The 19189-nt window shown below is 44.8% G+C and overlaps 1 protein-coding gene across 1 annotated transcript in view; it reads left to right on the top strand.

The window, feature by feature from the left end:
- CAS1 (cycloartenol synthase 1) overlaps positions 1–19189 on the top strand; it is a 139502-nt gene that overhangs the window by 34847 nt on the left and 85466 nt on the right. The window contains exon 7 of the mRNA XM_087373571.1: positions 5170–5358. Coding sequence (XP_087229697.1) covers positions 5170–5358 — 189 coding nt within the window. The remainder of the gene's footprint in view (positions 1–5169; positions 5359–19189) is intronic.

Below are 19189 nucleotides of genomic sequence, written 5' to 3'. Positions count from 1 at the left end.
TCTCACATGATCCCCACTGAGTTCCGACATTGGGAAGATATGCTCTCATCTCTGCATGCTGAAGATCTATGGCTCTCAACAAGGGACACAGATATGGGTTATACATATCATCACAATGCTTTTAATCATTACTGGGCTCGACTTGACAGATGGTATTTGCTGCATGCTCAGCAGTATGCTGATTTCACATGTACATTGCGGATTGATCACTCCCTCCTGCTATCTGATCATTTCCCAGTATGCTTGACATTATCAATAGCACGTCTGACAGATGATATGCCTTTTTTTGGTCATCGCTTGCTCCATGTTAATAGTGCCTACTTGCTTCATCAACAATTTCAGAACATGGTGAGAGTGGCTGTCCGTCCCCTCCTCTTACATGCTCAGGAGGATATGGATTTTGCTTGGATCAGCCTTGCTCATCGTTTACAGGCTGTTATTCAAGACTATGGACGGAGTTACATGGAAAACCTTCGGCTCAAGATAAAATGGGCTCAATCCCACAAGCAGCAAATGGATGCAATCAGTTCTCATAGGCAGCTTACTTCTTCTGAACAGGATTCTTGTGCTTATGCGGTTCATATCATCCATCAAAATGATCTTCGCAAATTAAAGAAGTGGCAAATCCGAGCTCGTATGAAACCCCTTTTGGATAAGGGCTGCTCCTCCAAAGCCTTTTTTAAAAGTCTCCATGCGGATAGGCGAAAGGAGGATATTTGCAGGATCAAGAAGGCTGATGGCACCTGGACCACTTCCAAATCAGACTTGGAATTGCAATGTTCTAGTCACTTTCAGCAGCTCCTTTCCTCTCAACCTGATCATTTGATGCAAGTAAATGCAGCCAGGTCTCAATTTCTTATGCATGTTCAGCCCATAGTATCTCGGGAACAGGCCCATGCATTGGAACAGCCTTTTATGCTTAGTGAACTGGAAGATGCTTTGAGTCATCTACGCAAAAGCAGCTCCCCTGGTTGGGATGGACTGACTGTTGAATTCTTCCGTGCATTTTGGGGTGATCTCAAGAATACTCTCCTTCTAATGATCAATCATGCTTGGGCAGAACAATCTCTTCCTCCATCCTGGAAACATGGCCTAGTAAAATTGATTCCCAAAAAAAGGTTGTGTGAGACGATGGCTTATTGGCGGCCTATATCCCTCATGCCTGTCATTTACAAACTCATTGCTAAAATGATTGTCCTCAGGGTTCGCTTCCTCTTGCAAGCAGGACTTCATCCTAGGCAGTATGGGTTTGTCCCCAGAAGGCAGATCACTGACAATATCTCCAATGCCTTGCTTGCGATTGAGTATGCCAAATATTCTAAACAAGATGTTCTCATTCTGCAAGTAGACATTGCGAAAGCTTTTGATACTGTCCATTGGGATTTCATCTCTCAAACTATGCAAAAATTGGGATTTGGCTCTTGACTTGTCCACATCATTTACTGGCTTTATTCTCACGCCACGGCACAGTGCTTGCTTGGTGGTGGGTTGTCAAGAACCTGGACTATGACTCGCTCAGTGAGACAGGGTTGCCCTCTTAGTTCCCTACTGTATGCCATTGCTACCCATCCGTTACTCTTGCATATGGACTATCTGACAGATACAGGACAGCTTCATGGTTTGCAAATTCCAGGGGCACAGTCTTTTCTTGCACAGGCCTATGCTGATGATTCATTCTTCATGCCAAGGAATTCTCAAAGTGATCTTTCTCGTTTGATGCATACACTGAATGATTTTGGCATAGCTGCTGGACTGCATATCAATTTTCAGAAATCAAAACTTCTAGCTTTGAAAGAAGCTGATTGGCATGCACTGTTTTGGCCAGGCCACATTATCTCTTCCCTTACTATTGTCAGACATCTCGGATACCCCATTGGCTGGAATATTACTCCGCAGCAACAGCTCAAATGGGTGCTTCAAAAGATCAATAAGAAGCTGGAATACTGGCATTTGTCCACTTGGCCTCTACATGTTCGACTCCGGATAGTACAGTCCATCATTATGGCATATGTGCAATTTTATTTGCCTCTTCTTCCTTGGTCTTTCAAGCATTTGGCCTCTTATATGTCCCAAGCTATGGAGATATTTTGGAAAAGCAAATCTCTTAAAAAAGCTTTGCGACTACTACCTATGCAGTCTATTTGTTCACCCAAGACTCATGGGGGGCTGAATATTCTCAATCTCCAGGTTCATATGTTGGCAAGAAAGAGCACTATGATTGCTGATTTTTTTCAGCAAAAACAACCATGGGCTATTATGTTAGCAGCTATGTGTGGAAACATGGCTTCCCATGCATATGGGCATTGGATTACAGATCACTGGGAAGCAGTTTTATCTACCTTTCAGGGAAAAATTCCTGGTTGCCCTGTTTCTACTGCTTTTCTTCATGATTGGAAGAGAATTCTTTCATATGCAAAATGGACAGGTGCTTCCTCTCATCATGGCAATTCTTTTCGATTGGAAAGCATCCATTGGAGCAAGGTGTTTGCATCGCCTCTCGCTTTACAGGCACCTATCAAAGCATATAATCTCATGAAATTGGGCATAAGATTTGTTGGTGATGTTGTGGATCAACAAGGCTATACACTTTCATTTCCACAAGCTTGCAGGACATTCTCCTTGGGCCTGCATCATAGATCCATTTGGAGAACACTTTCAACTATGTTGCAGCCATTTGTTCCGGTTCCTCCACTGTTTGCACAGGACAGATTAATGGACTGGAATTTGACTTCCATACCTCCTGCTACACATACACTCTCGATACACAATCTGACTTCCTCGAAGGTTTACAGATTTCTTCTTCCACAGCCATGGATTGACAAGCATGCCAACACTCTTTGGAATTTGGATAGGCCTTTATCTTGGTGGCAATCCCGTCTCATGAAAATCTGGAAAACCAAATTGCCATTGAAACAGAGGCTTTTCTTTTGGAGATGTATAGTGGGAGCCTTTTCCATTGGGGTGAAATTGGCAGCTCGCCGCATTGCTTCTCCTTTCTGCCCCCGTTGCTCTCATCCCCGCGAGACAGTTCCTCACTTATTATGGTTTTGCCCGCACTCTCGCACATTGATCACTCATGTTTCTCATTTACTGCGGCTTCGGTTCCCTTCTATCAGATTTGGGAAACTTTTCTGGATGTTTGGATGCTGCTCATCTCAGATGTCTCCATTACTCCTTTTCTTTCATTGGACTCGCTTTTGGGTATTATGGACCATCTGGACACAGAGACTGCATTCTAGGATGGGTCAACAGTTTCCTCAGGCATATATTTTCTTCAGAATGTCCCTTAAGCAGTCTTTACATGACAGTCTTGCTGCAAGGGATTTGGATGCTACTTGCCTTGAAGTGTTCTCTACTTGTTTTTGAGTTCTTCTATCGGGCTCTCTTTCGGAGTTCTATGCTAGTGTGTGGGAGACTTCCCATATTGTAAATTCATGAGCTTATAAATACAATGGATTTTACCAAAAAAAGTGTGTGTGCGTGTGTGCTAGCTGAGATGCTGAGCCCTACTTTATTAGAAGCAATTCGTTCGTTGGAGGATACAGATGTTGATGCCTGTGCCAGAGTCTTCTTCTGTTCGGGATGCAGATGTGCCATTTTCACTGGATTCTCTTCCACCCATGTTACAACAGGTTTTTGACCCTGTGATTCAGAAATTTGGAGTGCCCGGCTATATTAAGAAGAATCACAAGGGCAAAAAACAGCTTGTTTTTATTGATGGTGTGGTTTCTACACTGCATCAGTTTTTACAAAGCAATAATCTGAAGCTGGAGGATGTTGTGTTTGATCCTTCTCTAGCTTGATATGTAACTTTTTACTTGGCTGCCTCATGACTTTTGCTCTGAGGCTTTACTTGTAAATTTTTCCTTTGTACTTATTGGTGGGTTTTTACTTCTTTTGGGGTTTCCCACACATAAATATAAGATTTCAAAAAGAAAAAAAAAAGTGTATCTAGCATACACTGAGATTTTCAGCTGATGTAATTTTGGTTGCCTCGTTTGGAGGTGCTACTCTTGTAATATAATCAATCAAAAGTTTTCAAAAAAAGAAAGAAAGTGTGTGTGTGTGTGTGTGTGTGTGTGGATTCTCTTCGATAGAGGCTATGAGTGAGATTCCCCACTGTTCTCTTCGGGAATTTTTTTTGGCTCTTTGGTTTTCATCCACAGCGATCAGAGTTTCATCTTTTCTTTGTTTGGGTTCGCTATTGGGCACTTTGGACTTTATGGACGGACCGCAATTGTAAAGTCTTTAGCGATCCCAATTTTCCTTTGTTTGCTTTCTTTGAGCGTTCTCTGCAACAATCTTTCTTTGATTGCTTGCAGGCTCTCCAAGCAGATCAGGATGTATATTTGGCTTGTACTGAGATCTTTAGTTGATGTATTATCTAGCGCCTCTTTTTTGAAGGTGACTATTCTTGTAATATAATCAATCAAAGCTTTCACTTAAAAAAAAAGTGTCTCCTCCTTTCCTCTTTTTGAGGTTTCCCACAAAGAAATATATGATTTCACCAAAAAAAAAGTGTATGTGTGTCTGTGTCATGCAAGGTTTTAGGCCTTTTATGCTTATGTACGGATTTCTACCTAAGTCACCAGTAATGGTAGGATTCAAGGGAAGTAAAAATGATGCTGCCAGATGATTCTTGCAAGATATGCAAGAAACGTTGGAGTTTGCCAAGGATTTTTTTAGAAGTGCCCAAGATCATTTTGTACTGCCGTTTACATATTCATAGTGGTCATACATTTGGTGTTGCCGTTTTTGCTGATTTTCCTTGTAGAGCTTTCTTGAAAGCAGACAGTAAATCCATATTGCTGTAATTTGAATAATACGTAAAGGAATTCTCATGATGGAGAGGGTATATGTAACGGAATTCTCAAGATGGAGAGGGGTGATTGAATCATGGGTAAAAACATTATTATGAAATTTCTTCGACTTGATGAAACATAAGTTCACAGCTCATGTTTAGCATGTGAAATAAATTGATGGCTTAAGGCTTCCCCTTTCTGTAAGAGCTCTAACATTCTTAGTTTCAGTGTTTAATGATCAATTAAACATGGCTGTCATATATCTGGCTATGGCTATAAGCTCCTTGATTGTTAGTGAGTCAGATGGCACAAACTATCAATAAGAAATGTGTATCATATTCTAAATTGATTGTATTGGTCAATGCAGGAGGACTTGTATTATCCTCATCCTTTAATTCAAGATCTTCTTTGGGCAACTCTTCATAAACTAGTGGAGCCTGTCCTCATGCATTGGCCTGGTTCATCATTACGTGAGAAAGCTCTTGCAACTGTCATGAAGCATGTACATTATGAGGATGAGAACACAAGGTACCTCTGCATCGGACCGGTCAACAAGGTATATTGTTTTGCTAAAAGAATTTGGTCTTTTGCCACTTTACTCTTCACCAGACTGCTTTCTAGTCTTGCGAGTAAGAATTTTTACTTGAGAAATGTGCATGCCACTTCAGTTTGTTTGTGAAACATGCGACCATCATTGACATATTCTGTTTCCCCTCCCTGGGTTTAATTTGGTCTCCTATATGTGTGCACGTTTTCTCACTCAAAGTGAGTCAGTTCCTAAAGACTAGATTGGGTATAATCATGAAAGACCTTGACAGACTCAATCTGCAAAAAAGTTGTAAAAAATATTTAATTATTGACGGGTTGTTTTATTTGTGACCGGCTTACTAGGTATTTCACTTACATGCTGAGCAAACAATTGCATGTAATTCATATGCAAAAATTGTTTTTGAACTGACATAGTTTCACATGTTGCATCTTATGGTCCTCCGCAGATATATGGTATTTGTATGTTTTCATCTGGATGTGCAACTTCTTGTAGAATCAAAATTCAGCAAAAAATGTTAAGGAGATAAACGACAATGCTTGTCTGATTGATGCGAATTCAAAGATTGCTGATGCATTATAAGCCCCCTCTTGCATGACATACGCACCGGATGCCTAGAAGAACTAAAACCCAGGCAAATAGGGGTGTCTTGGGTCACTCGAATTTGTCATGGGCCTTGAGTATTGTAATCTCATGCATCTTGAGGCCCTCCCAAAAAAACAAAAAAGTTTGAAGACCTTTCCATAGATGGATGCTCATTGTGTGTGATGTGGTATATGCGTGAGAGCATATGTTTATGCTATGGTCTATACCCATTGTTGGGTGCTGATGACGTTGGTGGGGATGTCATAGCGCTTGTCTCTACCATTTGGACTGGAGTTCATGGTCTAGAACCTCGTGGGTTATTCTCATAAGATACAGATCACATTATTATATTTTGTTTTCAAAGGATTACTTTGGGCATGTTCCTAATTGATCTAGATATGTTGGGGACCATTTCAGTAGAGTAGAGAGATACACATTCCAGATTTCTTTGGATCCGGATTCGACACATGGACAGCCGGGATCTGTTTGTCGCAGTTTGCTACTTCCCCCCTGAGACCTCCCACTTTGCCAGAGATATCCGAGATGATGATGAGACATCCCCATTTGCTGCTCTTTATGATTCCATCATTGACTTCTCTAGCCGCGGAGAAGTCCTCCTAGTGGGGGACTTCAACGCGAGGACAAGGGCCCGTCAGGTACCACTTCTTGACTTCAGAGATGATTCCACTCTATTGCCAGATATTGGCCTTGAGGAGGCAGGTATGCTGCGGGTTTTAGCTGACAGGCGAGGTCCATTCTCATCTTATAGGCAGGCCCTATTAGACCTCGGCAGGATACATGATCTCATTATCTATAATGGTCTTGATAGATAGCCCGCTTAAGGTGGTTTCACATGCTTTCACATGGGGGGGCTCCAGTGGTGTTCATTACATCATGGGATCCCCTGTCTTCACATCTCGCATTACTGACTTCACTGTAGCACCTCTCCCCCCGATCATACATTCATTTTCTTTAGCATCTCCACCTCCCTTCAGATAGCACATTCCATCCCACTCAATGGTTACTCCACCTACCACGATATACGCTTTGATCAGGATCACTCACCTTCTTACTCTGGCCGTCTGTACATACTTCTTGCTTATATTGACTTCATACCCCTTTTAGAGGATCGTGTTGTCCTTGTCACCCGCTCACTACACGAGGCTACCATTCACGCTTTCCCCCACACCACCCACTCCACCTGCCCACCACCTCCTGGAACCGTACCCTGTAATAGTAGGTACGATGATGAGTGTAAGGCTTTACGTCGTCAACTCAGATTCGAAACCAAAAACAGTCTTCGGAGCGCACCAAATACGCTACGTGAATACCGTAGACTGGTACGGAGGAAGAAACTAGACTTCGTTTGTCGGAACGAGGAGGAGCTACTGAACATTTTGTTTAGTAACAACTCTAAGGACTTCTGGCGGAGATTTCTAGAAGGATGGTCCCATCAGCTACTCACTGACACTCAGATCTGGTTTGATTATGCACGCACACTTTATGACATCCCAAATTAGCCAGTCCCTAACCTCTCACACATGCCTCGTCCCACATCCTGCACCCTCTTCACTAGAGGAGGGGTAAAGGATCCCGTAATGAAACTTCATAATGGCCGAGCGAAGGATCATGAGAGGCTATGCACTGAGTTCATTGCATATGGGATTAACGTCCTAGCCCCGATCTTAGTAAAGCTTTTTAATGAAGTTGTTTGTTTGGGATTTTCACACACTTGGACCATTAACACTATCTCACCCATCCACAAGGTAGGGGATCCCACCCATGAGCCCGGAGAACTACAGGACCATTATGATTGGACATGTCATGTCCAAGATTTATGCATCAGTACTTGACTCCGAGGTTAGCAGACTTACAGAGTGTCGAGGACTTAGAGCAGCAGGACAGGCCGGATTCCGGCGTGATCATGGAACCATGGACCACATTCTCACACTTAGATATATCATCGAGAAAGTGAGGTCACAGAAGCAGAGGGTTTATTGTTGCTTTGTGGATTTCCGTAAGGCATTTGACACGGTTCCTGAGAGCCTGCCTCATACGGCGCCTACAGGACTTGGGCTATGACCAGGAGATCATTTGGGTTGTCATGGCACTTTACGAGAGAGTTTCTAGCAGAGTTCGGGCAGGATCCGGGTGGACAGACGAGATCAGGAGCACCATCGGGGTCAAACAAGGGTGTCCTGTGTCGCCTACCTTGTTTGGCCTCTACATTGACGAGCTTGAGACAGTGATGCAGACACAGGGGGGTGTAGGTTGCTCTCTTGCGGGCATGCTGATCCAGATTCTGCTCTATGCAAATGACGTGGCTCTCTTGTCTTCCTCAGTAGAGGGGCTTCAGAGATACCTAGACGTACTACAATCCTTTTGTGAGTCTCATGATTTGAAGGTCAACTTGGTAAAAACCAAGGTCATGATCTTCAATACATCTCGAGCCACATTTGCGGGGTCATCTGTTGAGATAGTTTCATCATTCACTTATCTTGGGGTTATCTTCTTCGGACCCAACTTCACTATGAGACCCACGATGCAGGCATGCTTGAGTAGAGGGTATGCTTCATTGGCCAGATTAGAGAGGCAGTACTTCCGCTCGCACTTTTAAGATCCACGCACCAAGGGGCTGCTTTTTGATTCCTTGGCTCGCTCAGCGGGGATGTACGGCAGTCCTTGTTGGGGGCTAGACTTGTCGGATACAGAGTGGGCCCATGTGGAGCGGCTACAGGTTCTCATGTTATCACGGATGATTCGTGGTAAGTCATCCGTTCCTCACCAGATCATTCAGGCAGTTCCGGGTCTCTTCACACAGACTTCACATCGAGAGTGGCAGAGCAGAGCAATTACCCAGGGAGAGGCGCATATGCACACTGTGTGACATGCAGGAGGTTGAGACAGAGGAGCATTTCATCTTCAGGTGTCCGGTGTACTATGGCGTTTCCACTGCCTCTTCAGGGATAATTATGGGATTTTGGCCTGTTTCCTCTCCTACCCCGATTAGCGGTGTTTGGCAGTTTTCATTCATGAGGCACTTAGACACCGTGAGACGATACTTCGAGCACGGAGACAGGAGTAGACTTCTTGCTCGGTTGATCCCTCTCAGAGCTCTATCACGGAGTTCTTCCAGCTAGATCACATGGACCCCCACGAGACGAGGCCTGGATATTGACTGTGACGTGGAGCCTGTGATCCGACAGCTCAGACAGAGGGTCGACACACAGATCACACTTGGAGACATCCCTCCTTCTTTAGAGTCGGAGCCCGATCGACGGGGGTCACAGTAGCCCTGGTCAGACGCAGAGCTACGACCAAGAGGCGTGCCAGGATCGCACCTCTGAGTGGCTGACATCACTCTAATGCCGACTTCATGCCTCCACTGCCTCATCCATCCTGATATCTTGCTGCTGTCGATGATGATGATGATATTGATGATGATGCTGAGACTGATATATAGTCGACCATCGACATGACTTTGTTGTACTTAGGACTTAGTACTGCCATTCTGCATTTTTGCATTTTGCATTGGTATGGACGCTCGTTTAGTAGCTTCACTACCACAGCTTGTTGTATGAGGATTTTCACAGTCTCATAGACCCATCGGTCTTCCGAGGACTTTAATAAACTTTCTTCCTTTCTTTCTTTCTTTCTGCCATATTAGCAGGAACATTTGTGAAGTCTTGGCCTGCTGATGTTGTAATAATTCTTTTTATATGTAAGCCCTATCAACAATCTTTTCTAATCTTTTTTGCTTAGGATTACTGGTTGTGGAGACAAAAATAAAGTAGTCTTGTCTTGGAAGATAAAAAGACAACCTTTTGATTAGCCTTCATCTTTAGGGCCAGCCTGTGTCACCGTTGAGTTTGTGCAATCATGAAAGGCCAGGTGGGCTGAATCGATGCAAGATTTTGATATCTAGTTGAGATATCACAAATGAAAATTAATGTCATAGATGATGCATGCCCATGGTAAATGAACCGAGTTTTACTCAATATCATAATGAGTTCCTCGAGTCATTAAAGACTAAATGTGAAGATGATCGTGTTTATTAAAAATCTGAAAAGTTGATATTGAAAGGGGCTCTATAGAGATATCATTTCTTGATGATAGCCATTTAATAGTTTCAACACCCATAGTTGGCGGTGATGAACAAGCACTAGATATTGATGAGGTTAGGAACATTGTCGTTGGTGGTCTCGAGCAAGGGGAGAATTAGGAAAAGTATATTATAGTAGATGGTTGCTGCTTGACAACAATTGGTATCTCCTCTTGTCAGCGTAGTAGGCACATTCAAGCATCAAGCATGGTGACGAGACGATGCAGCCATCTACGGAATTTTCAAATACATCTTCTATCCTTCTTCTTTCTCTTTATTTTATTGCTTTTCCTAAGTTGGTTTTGAGATGTATAGAATAGATCCTATCTATTATAAACCGTTACATATATATATATATATATAGAAAAGATGAAGCAATATTTTAAAAAGGATATAGACTCTAGTTTATGGAGTCAGATGGAGATGATTAAACTAGAGACTCTGAGCATGATTTCAAATTCTTTGCCATGAGTTACAGTGAACTAAAGATATATTTCATTGAATGCATTTTGAATCTTGATTTTCTTAAACCTAGTCATATCCTATAATGAGTGGCTCACACATACTAGTATCCTTACTTTGAAATGTTGAGCACATGATCAACCATGAGATTTAAGAAGGATGGTACAGTCATGAATTATAGATTAATGATTTTAGACACTTAGGTAAGTATCAAGCCATTTTTGAGTCAGAATTAAAAGTCTGTTGTATGCGTGATCATCTCTTATGTTCTAAGCACAAGAGGATACATGCTTGTAGGTGCTCATAATTTGTTTACCAACATGGTAATCCTATGAGTATCTATGTTAGATCTCAAGCTGACATCTTTGGGCTGAGACTTCCCATCAGAAGGGAAGAGGAGTTACTTGACAGTGAGTTGGCAGATGACACAATAGTTTACTTGGATGCCACTCCACAGACGCTCACTTCTTTCAGGACAGCATTGGATTTATTTTGCTTGGCGGCAGGGGCGCAGATAAATTGGCATAAATTCAATGGCTTTTGGATCAGTGATGAGGACACTCCAGTTTGGGGGCTTGACATAGGATTCACTTGGGTTCAGAGGGGTGTGCCTATCAGGTATTTGGGCTGCCAGGTGGGCTTGGATATTTCTTCCACGCAATAGTTTGCTCCCGTTTTGGAGAGCATTAGGAGGAAGCTTCTTTTTTGGAGCTCAGCTAAGCTGGATCTTGCCTCTAGTGTTGTGGTGGTCAACCAGGTCCTCTTGGCCACGGCCTGGTTTGTTTGTTCATGTTGGTGCCGTTCTAGGGATTGCATCATTCAGCTCAGAAGACCGATCAGAAACTTTCTTTGGAGTGGGCTTGATGGCACAGCAGATGCCTTAGCCTGGGTGGCTTGGGAGACCCTCATCCTCCCTACACAGGAAGGGGGTCTCAATATTATTGATCCAGATTTACAGTGCAGAGCTTTACTTTGCAAGATGGTGGTGCAGGGACTTATGCCTGGGTAGGAACCGTGGAAGGACTTTCTTATTAGCAGCATACAGAGGTGCACACCTTCTTCAGGAGGAGACTGGATGAGCAGTGTTAGGTGGATCTTCACCACAGCACACCTCAGATCACCTTCGTCCCCTCTCATGGTTGCCATTCTAAAAGCCTGGGCCAGTCTCAGAAGCACTCTTCGGAGGATCCCTCCTTCCTCTCGTGAAGAGATTGATAGGCAACCCATCATGTGGAATGACAGTATTTTAGATGATCATGGCAGACCACTGGGTGCCTCACTCTACATGCAGTGGTCTAGGTGGGAGAGGGGACCTGCATCATCTATGGGGTCTTGGAAAGCTTTCCGCAGGCTTCCAGAGGAGACCAAATCAAGGTTGACAAGACATCTCAGAGGGAGTGCAGGGAGGATCTTGCAGATTGAGGCAGCCCTTTCAGAGGTTTGGGTAGACATAGATGATATGCCACTCACTTCCTCCACTTGGGCAGGTACTTTTACGAGAGGCGGTGTTCCGCTTCAGGTTTTGGCCTTTTGAGATGCACAGGAGGATGCTTTAGTTTTTAGTGTCCAGGATGGTGGCAGATTGCTCAGGTCCACAGAGGACATCTTGCTTGAGTCTGCTTTTCAGCCTATCAGGGTTGTAGGTCTTTTGGTGCAGGGATCAGATTTAGAGTGGCTCCTAGACCTAGACCCGCGGCTACTCTCCACCGGGTCTTGGAGGCTTTGACTCTATGGGGGGGTTCCCATCAGGTATTTGCAGTGGGACCCCGGAGAGTGGGAGTGGATTGACGCAGGGCATCGAGAGAAGAGCATCCCCTTCTTTCGTTACACGGTCAGTAATGCCAGGAGATTTCAGCTCAGTAGTAGAGGTTGGAGACCTTCCAGAGTTCCTCATTGGGAGACATTTGATATCACTGCGGATCTGCAGAGGTGCTTCTGGAGGAGACTCTGGAAATCCCACAGGAATAGAAAGCTCACTATCTTCTTTTGGCTCTCTATCCATGGTGGGATTGCAGTGAACCTTTGGAGGTCAAGGTTCGGAGCCGACCCTACTTGCCCTCGCTGCCTCTCTGCTTCGGAGACTATTCAGCATTGCTTATGGGATTGCAGATAGGCGAGGATGATTTGGATGGGGGTAGCTAAGATTTTCAGTCACTTTGCCCACTCCCCATTCTTTATGACATGGGGTTCAGTGGCTTGGCTTTCTCTTACAGGGCCTCAGGTATTCTATGAGAGATTTGACTCCTCTCGGGCCATTTCGGTTCGACGCCATCAGACTGAGTCCTGTTCATTGGATGTGGTACCACACCTTCCTTTTACAGCTGTACATGCCTCTGTGGATACTTCTTGGGAGATTCTAGCGAGCATAGCATCCTGGCATATCTGGAGAGCCAGATGCACAGAGGCTTTGGAGGGCACTCAGGTTCATCCCTCGCACACATTGGCTAGTATCTGGACAGACACCGTACATACTTTGATGGCCGTATGGACGGGTATGCAAGGAGACTCCCGTGCAGCCTCAGATAGGAGGGCTTCTTTCTTTAGGGAATGAAAGGATTCTTCTTTCTTCTCTGAGACTACTACAGGGTTGAGGTGGCACTTTTAGCCTCAGCCTTGGTTGTTTTCCACCTCACTCTGAGGGGGTTTTTTATTTATCCTCATGATTTCATGATGTATTCCGCTTTGAGCTTGCTCTTGCAGTTTTTTTCTCTTACTTAATAGAAGTCTCTTTCTTGGAAAAAAAATAATCATCATAGTCGTCTAAATACTGTTCGTAGCTGTTCTCTCCGTTGTTTTCTCAGAAGCAGCAAGGTTGTACGACTGCATGTTGACATAGTAGGCCCGAAACGCGTTTCAGGCCTGCGCGAAACGTATGAAACGTTTTCAAGAAGCGTTTCGGAAACGTTTCGGGGATGAAACCCATGTTTCGGGCCACCCAAAAAAACCCCAAAGTGTCAAAAGCCCCAAAATTGCATCGTTTTTTGGAAAACAGCATCATGCCACGATTTCGCCGCCGTATGAACTCTCTGCGCGTCAAATCGTTGTATGATCCGTCAAAGCGTCAATTGAAGGCGTCCGTACACCGCACACGCCTCACAGACCCTGTCCATCCGTACACTAGTCCGTACGGAACAGGCCGTACGATTTGGCCGTGCAAGTTCCCCGTACAGCCCGTACAAGGAGGCTATTCATCAGCCCTCGCAGGCTGCATCTCGATTCTCCCTCGGGCCTCCACCTACTTCTTGCTGCTTGCAGCTTGCCATCTTGGTAAGTTCAAGCTACCTAGTTATGCATCCACTTGAAATTCTTCACACTTCCTGCATCAAGGCCTTTTTTTTTTGGGATTTTGCAGGCAGCAAGATGACTTGTGATGCACTATGGGATAATGTTGTTTTGGAGTCCGCGTATGGTGGCTCAAGTGCCCAAAAATGGAAGTGCAAGTTATGTGACAAGCCATATACTGGTAGTGGAACCAGGCTGAAGGCACATTTCTCTCACACCTCAGGATTTGGTGCTGGTGCGTGTAAGCAGGTTACTGAAGAAATTTTCAACTAACTAAAAGGGTGGAAGTTTAAGGTAACATGAATCCCCATTCATGAACTCCCGAATTGGGAATCCATTCAAGGAGATTCAGGTAATGTAGTATCCGAGAGATCTCGCACAAACACAGAGGACTTGGAGGGAGAAGAGCCCAGTAATGTTGTTGGTATTGGTGATAGTTCAAGCCAGCACCTCGAGCCAAGAGGACTACTATGCATGTTTATAAGCAAGGGCATTTGAAGACAGGGATGCAAAAAGCTGCCATGAATGAGGCAACTAGTCAATTAACAAAGCTGTTCATTCAGTGTGGGATGTCTTTTAACATTGCACGCACACCTGCTTGGAAAAGGGCCATAAGATCCATATCACGCATATAAGTTGTGAGTGGGATGGCCCCTCTTATCACACCTTGCGCAAGGAAAATGAGTCTTTGGAGAAAAGAAAGAAATAAATTTTATTAGAGTCTTCGGAAGACCGATGGGTCTATGAGACTGAAAGAAAACCTGATACAAATCAGAGTAAGGGTGGAGCTACTGAAACAAGCATCATCACCCGTCCTGAACCCTAAGTCTGATTATACATAATCAAATACATCTGGATGTAACAATGAAAAGAAAAGAAAAGGACTGGAGCGGAGCGGAATCCTCCGTATGTCATGTTGCCTTGGCTGGTTGATGGGACGCTGGCGCCCGTCAAGGTGTGCTGTGCGTCTCGGTCTCCTGGACGAGACTCGACACAAGACTAGAGCCACCGTGACTCCCATGGGACGTATCTCGGGTCTAAACAATGACGGGAGGTCCCCCAGAGTGATCTGTGCCCCCCCTCGATGTCTCGTGTGTCGTGCTGTGGTCGTCGGGTCAGGGTCTCTGTCACGTCTGTGGCTAGAGACTGGACGATGAATGTCACTCGATGGGAAGAACCCTGTGATCCTGCTATGAGAGGTGTCTGATGATGTGGCCAAGCCTCGTCGCCTGAGTAAGAACTCTCTGTGTCGGACCCCCTCGTGAATGAAGGCCGCGAGGCATCTTTGATCTGGGTAGGCGAGGAATTTGGAAAGGAGCCTGGAGCCGTCTCTGAAGAGGCAGTGGTAGCGATCTCGGATCTCGTAGTACACTGGGCACCTGAAAATAAAATGCTCCTCCGACTCAATCTCCTGACAGTTGCACAATATGCATAAGCGATGCTCCCTAGGAATCCCCTCTGCTTTGCCGCTCTCTATGCGGAGGCGGTGTGATGATACCCGAAACTGTCCGATGGAGATCCGTAGTGAGTGAGGCATATGAAGCTCAGTGTACCCCGGTGGTGTGATGAATTCCTCCTCCGAAATACGAAGACAGTAATCTGTGTAGAAACTCAGCTTCACTGGGAGCTCCCTCGGCTCCAACCAGGTCCTAAAGGTGTGTAGCTGCATGAGATCCTCTCGAATGACCTGGTTGGTGTGTGGCCCAATCGGGATGGTAGGTGGGAGTACCGGAGGGGCATCTAAATTGTCCTGAAAAGGAGATATCCTATCGATGTGGAACTCTAGTCTCACAAACCATTTGTGAGTCCGTGCATACCAGCATCGCTCGTCTCCCTCTGCTGCCAACCTCATGGAGGAATCGATAGCCAACCATGGCAACCTCTGTCTCCCTGATGTGCAGTCCCCATATGATCTAACCCGGTGTAGATATGTGATGGTTTGAAAGGCTGCATCTAGCTGGAGTGGAGAAGCACCAAACTCGGCGTGAATGATGTGATGTGGTACATACGGTTTCCCTCGGATCATCTGTGAGAGCATGAGGACTGCAGGCGCTCCACCCGTGTCCACTCTATCTCTGACATGTCAGGCCCCCAACAAGGGCTGCCATACATACCGACTGGTCGGACCAAGGAGTCGAAGAGAAGAGCCTTGGTCCGAGGGTCCTGGAAGTGGGAGTGAAAGCATTGTCTCTCTAGCCGAGCTAGTGAGGCGTATCCCCTGCTCAGTCTAGCCTGCATCGTTGGTCTCATCGTGAAGATCGGGCCGGAGAAGATGACCCCCAAGTAAGTGTATGAGGATACGATCTCAATTGGTGACCCACCGAAAGTAAAAGTAACCTGCTTCCGTTGCATGTTTGCTCGAGAGGTGTTAAAGATCATGACCTTGGTCTTGCCAAGGTTGACCTCCAAATCATGGGATAAACAAAAAGTCTGCAGTGCATCCAGGTGTTGCTGGAGCCCCTCGGGTGTGGACGACAAGAGTGCCACGTCATCTGCATAAAGAAGAATCTTGATGATGATCTCGGCAAGTGAGCAACCGGTCCCTCCGAACGCCCCCATGAAAGTCTCAAGCTCATCGATGTAGAGGCCAAACAGGGTCGGTGATAAGGGACAACCCTGTTTGACCCCCATGGTACTCAGGATCTCATCTGGCCAACCTGCGCCTATCCGAACTCGGCTTGAGACTCTCTCATACAGTGCCATGACTGCCCAGATGATCTCCTGATCAAATCCCAGTGTCTGTAGGCAAGTGATGAGACGAGCTCGAGGTACTGTGCAAAGGGTTTGCAAAAATCAACAAAGCAATAATATACCCTCTCCTTCCATGATCTGGCCTTGTCAATGACACTCCTGAGTGTGAGTATGTGATCCATAGTCCCATGGTCTCGCCTGAAACCGGTCTAACCCTCTGCTCTGAGCCCTCTCATCTGTGCGAATAGGCTGACCGGTGCATCTAATACAGCTGCATAGATCTTGGACATCACATGTCCAATCATGATAGTCCTGTAGTTACTCGGGTCCATGGGATCCCCTGCCTTGTGGATGGGGGTGATGGTGTTGAGTGTCGAGGTGCGGGGGAAGCCAAGGCAAACAACGTCATTGAATAACTTTGCTAGGATCGGGGCTAACGTGTCGGTTCCATATGCGATAAACTCAGTGCATAGCCCCTCGTGATCCTTCGCTTGGCCATTGTGCAGTTTCAATGTCGTGTCCTTGACTCCCCCTCTGGTGAACAACGTGCAAGTGGTGGGGCGAGGTGTGTGTATGAGATCTGGAGTGGGCTGGTGTGGGACATCATAAAGATGGTGTGCATACGTGTGCCAGACTCTCGTGTTGGTGAGGGGTGATGGGGACCTACGCTCAAGGAATCTCCGCCAAAAATCCTTAGAGTTGCTGCTGTACAAGATGTGCAGCAGCTCCTCCTTATTTCGACGAAGAAGTGCCTGCTTCTTCCGACGTACGAGACGTCGGTACTTGCGTACCTTGTCTGGTGTGTTCGGGAGGGGACATCTGGTTTCAAATCGGAGTTGTCGGTGATAAGCCTTGCACTCCGCATCAGACCAATTGTTGTAGGGTACAGAACCAGGAGGTGGTGGTCTAGTGGACCATGTGGTGTGGGGAAAGATTTGGAGGGCAGCCTCGTGGAGTGTGCGACTAATCAGGGCAGCACGGTCCTCTATAAGTGGTATGTGATCGATGTAGGTTAGGAGTCTGTTTAGGCGTTCAAAGAGGGAGCTGCAGCCACTAAAGGCTACTTGGGAAAAACTTAGGATGTTTCAGACATTCCTCAGGAGGAGAGAGACATTTACTCCATGCTCTATGAGGAGATTACAGCTCCATCTCATGCGACATGATCTTCTCAGAGGGCTAGTACCAGTGTTGCACCACTTGCATCAAATGCTAGTACGAGTGTTGCACCACCTGTAGCAGATGATGAGTCTGACACATTTGAGGAGTCATCTATTGCTAGTGAGGATGTCGAGGGAGACTCAGTCACTCATGAGGCTGCAGGCATGAGTCATGACCATTGACGAAGGACTCGACCATAGTCACATGAAAACCCGTTTCGTCCTCTTCGAAACCTCGAAACGCAAAACAGACGAAACGTTTCGAAATAGGATGAAACGCTCTCAACGAAACCTTTGTTTCGCCCAAATCAAAATAAACATTTTTGCCCCGTTTTTTCTAGAATCCAAGGTGTTTATGTTTTGAATTTCCTTTTAGTATCTTGACTTTATATTTCTCTTTGTTCACTCTAACTTAAATATAACATATCTTTTTGTACCTATAAGGGTATATATTAAGTATCAATTCGAAACCTATCCGTTTCGTCTGACAACACGAAACGAAACGAAACGAAACTTGTCGAAACAGCGAAACGGCAAAACAAACGAAACGTTTCTTGTGACTATGGACTCGACTCATGAGCACATATCTTTGTCTTCATTTTTCATTCTTGACTTGATTCTATTCAGCTTTTTGGATTGATCATAAGTATTTACTATCTAGTATTTGCTACTTTCATATTTCAATGTACTGAGTACTCCAAGTGCCAATTAGGCTTTAGCATCATTTCAGCTGTGAATATCTTGTTATGACTCATGTGATACATGGTCATGAATCATCATGATTCATGATTTCATGTATCTTTTTCAATTCTGATTCTTGAAATATATTATATGACCATTTGGCATTGATGCTTGAATCTACAATGATGTGTTGTTTATTTTCTGATTTAGAATATAGTAATATGTTTCAATTATCCAATTTCAAGTTCTAAATGACATCATATGTCTGTGCACTATGTTTCATGAGTTTATTTTAAGTATTGGACTGAGTTTATTTTAAGTATTGGACTTCTGGTGGTAATAATCTAAAATATTTTAATTTTTTGGAAAAAAAATAAATTTAAATGCCCTATTATGCACGAAACGTTTTTACAGGCGTTTTGGGTTTACCCGAAACGTTTTCGAAACTCTGAAACGCGTGTTGAAACTTGGCGTTTCGAAATTCCTTGCCTACTATGCATGTTGAGTTCATGGAAATCTGCACGACGACATATCTCTGCAACAAACCTCTCTCCAATAGCAGCCGCGATGGATTTTCCTCTTTGTTTTCTTCCACATGGTTTTGCTAAGGTTTTGGCTAAGACCCTCTCTGTTTGACACTTGGCTAGTGGCAGATTAATGAGCCCCCTTTTCCAAAGTTCTTATTGTCAAGTCAATTAAAACATGACTAAGCCCTTTGTGAGCATTTCTTGGTGAAAATTTTCCTAGCTTCTATTGATCTAAACATCCCCCTCGAAAGTGAAGACCTTGTGTCTTTTTGTGTGTAATTCATAGTTTCAATTACAACCATAATCTTAGTGAAGCTTCAAATGGCTCCGAAGGAAACTATTTTGACAAGAAG

Source organism: Dipteris shenzhenensis, chromosome 1 (genome assembly GCF_047967505.1).
Source record: "Dipteris shenzhenensis isolate YYH24624 ecotype China chromosome 1, Dip_SZ_1.0, whole genome shotgun sequence".
Taxonomy (NCBI): Eukaryota; Viridiplantae; Streptophyta; class Polypodiopsida; order Gleicheniales; family Dipteridaceae; genus Dipteris; species Dipteris shenzhenensis.
This window is presented reverse-complemented; position numbering and strand designations above follow the sequence as displayed.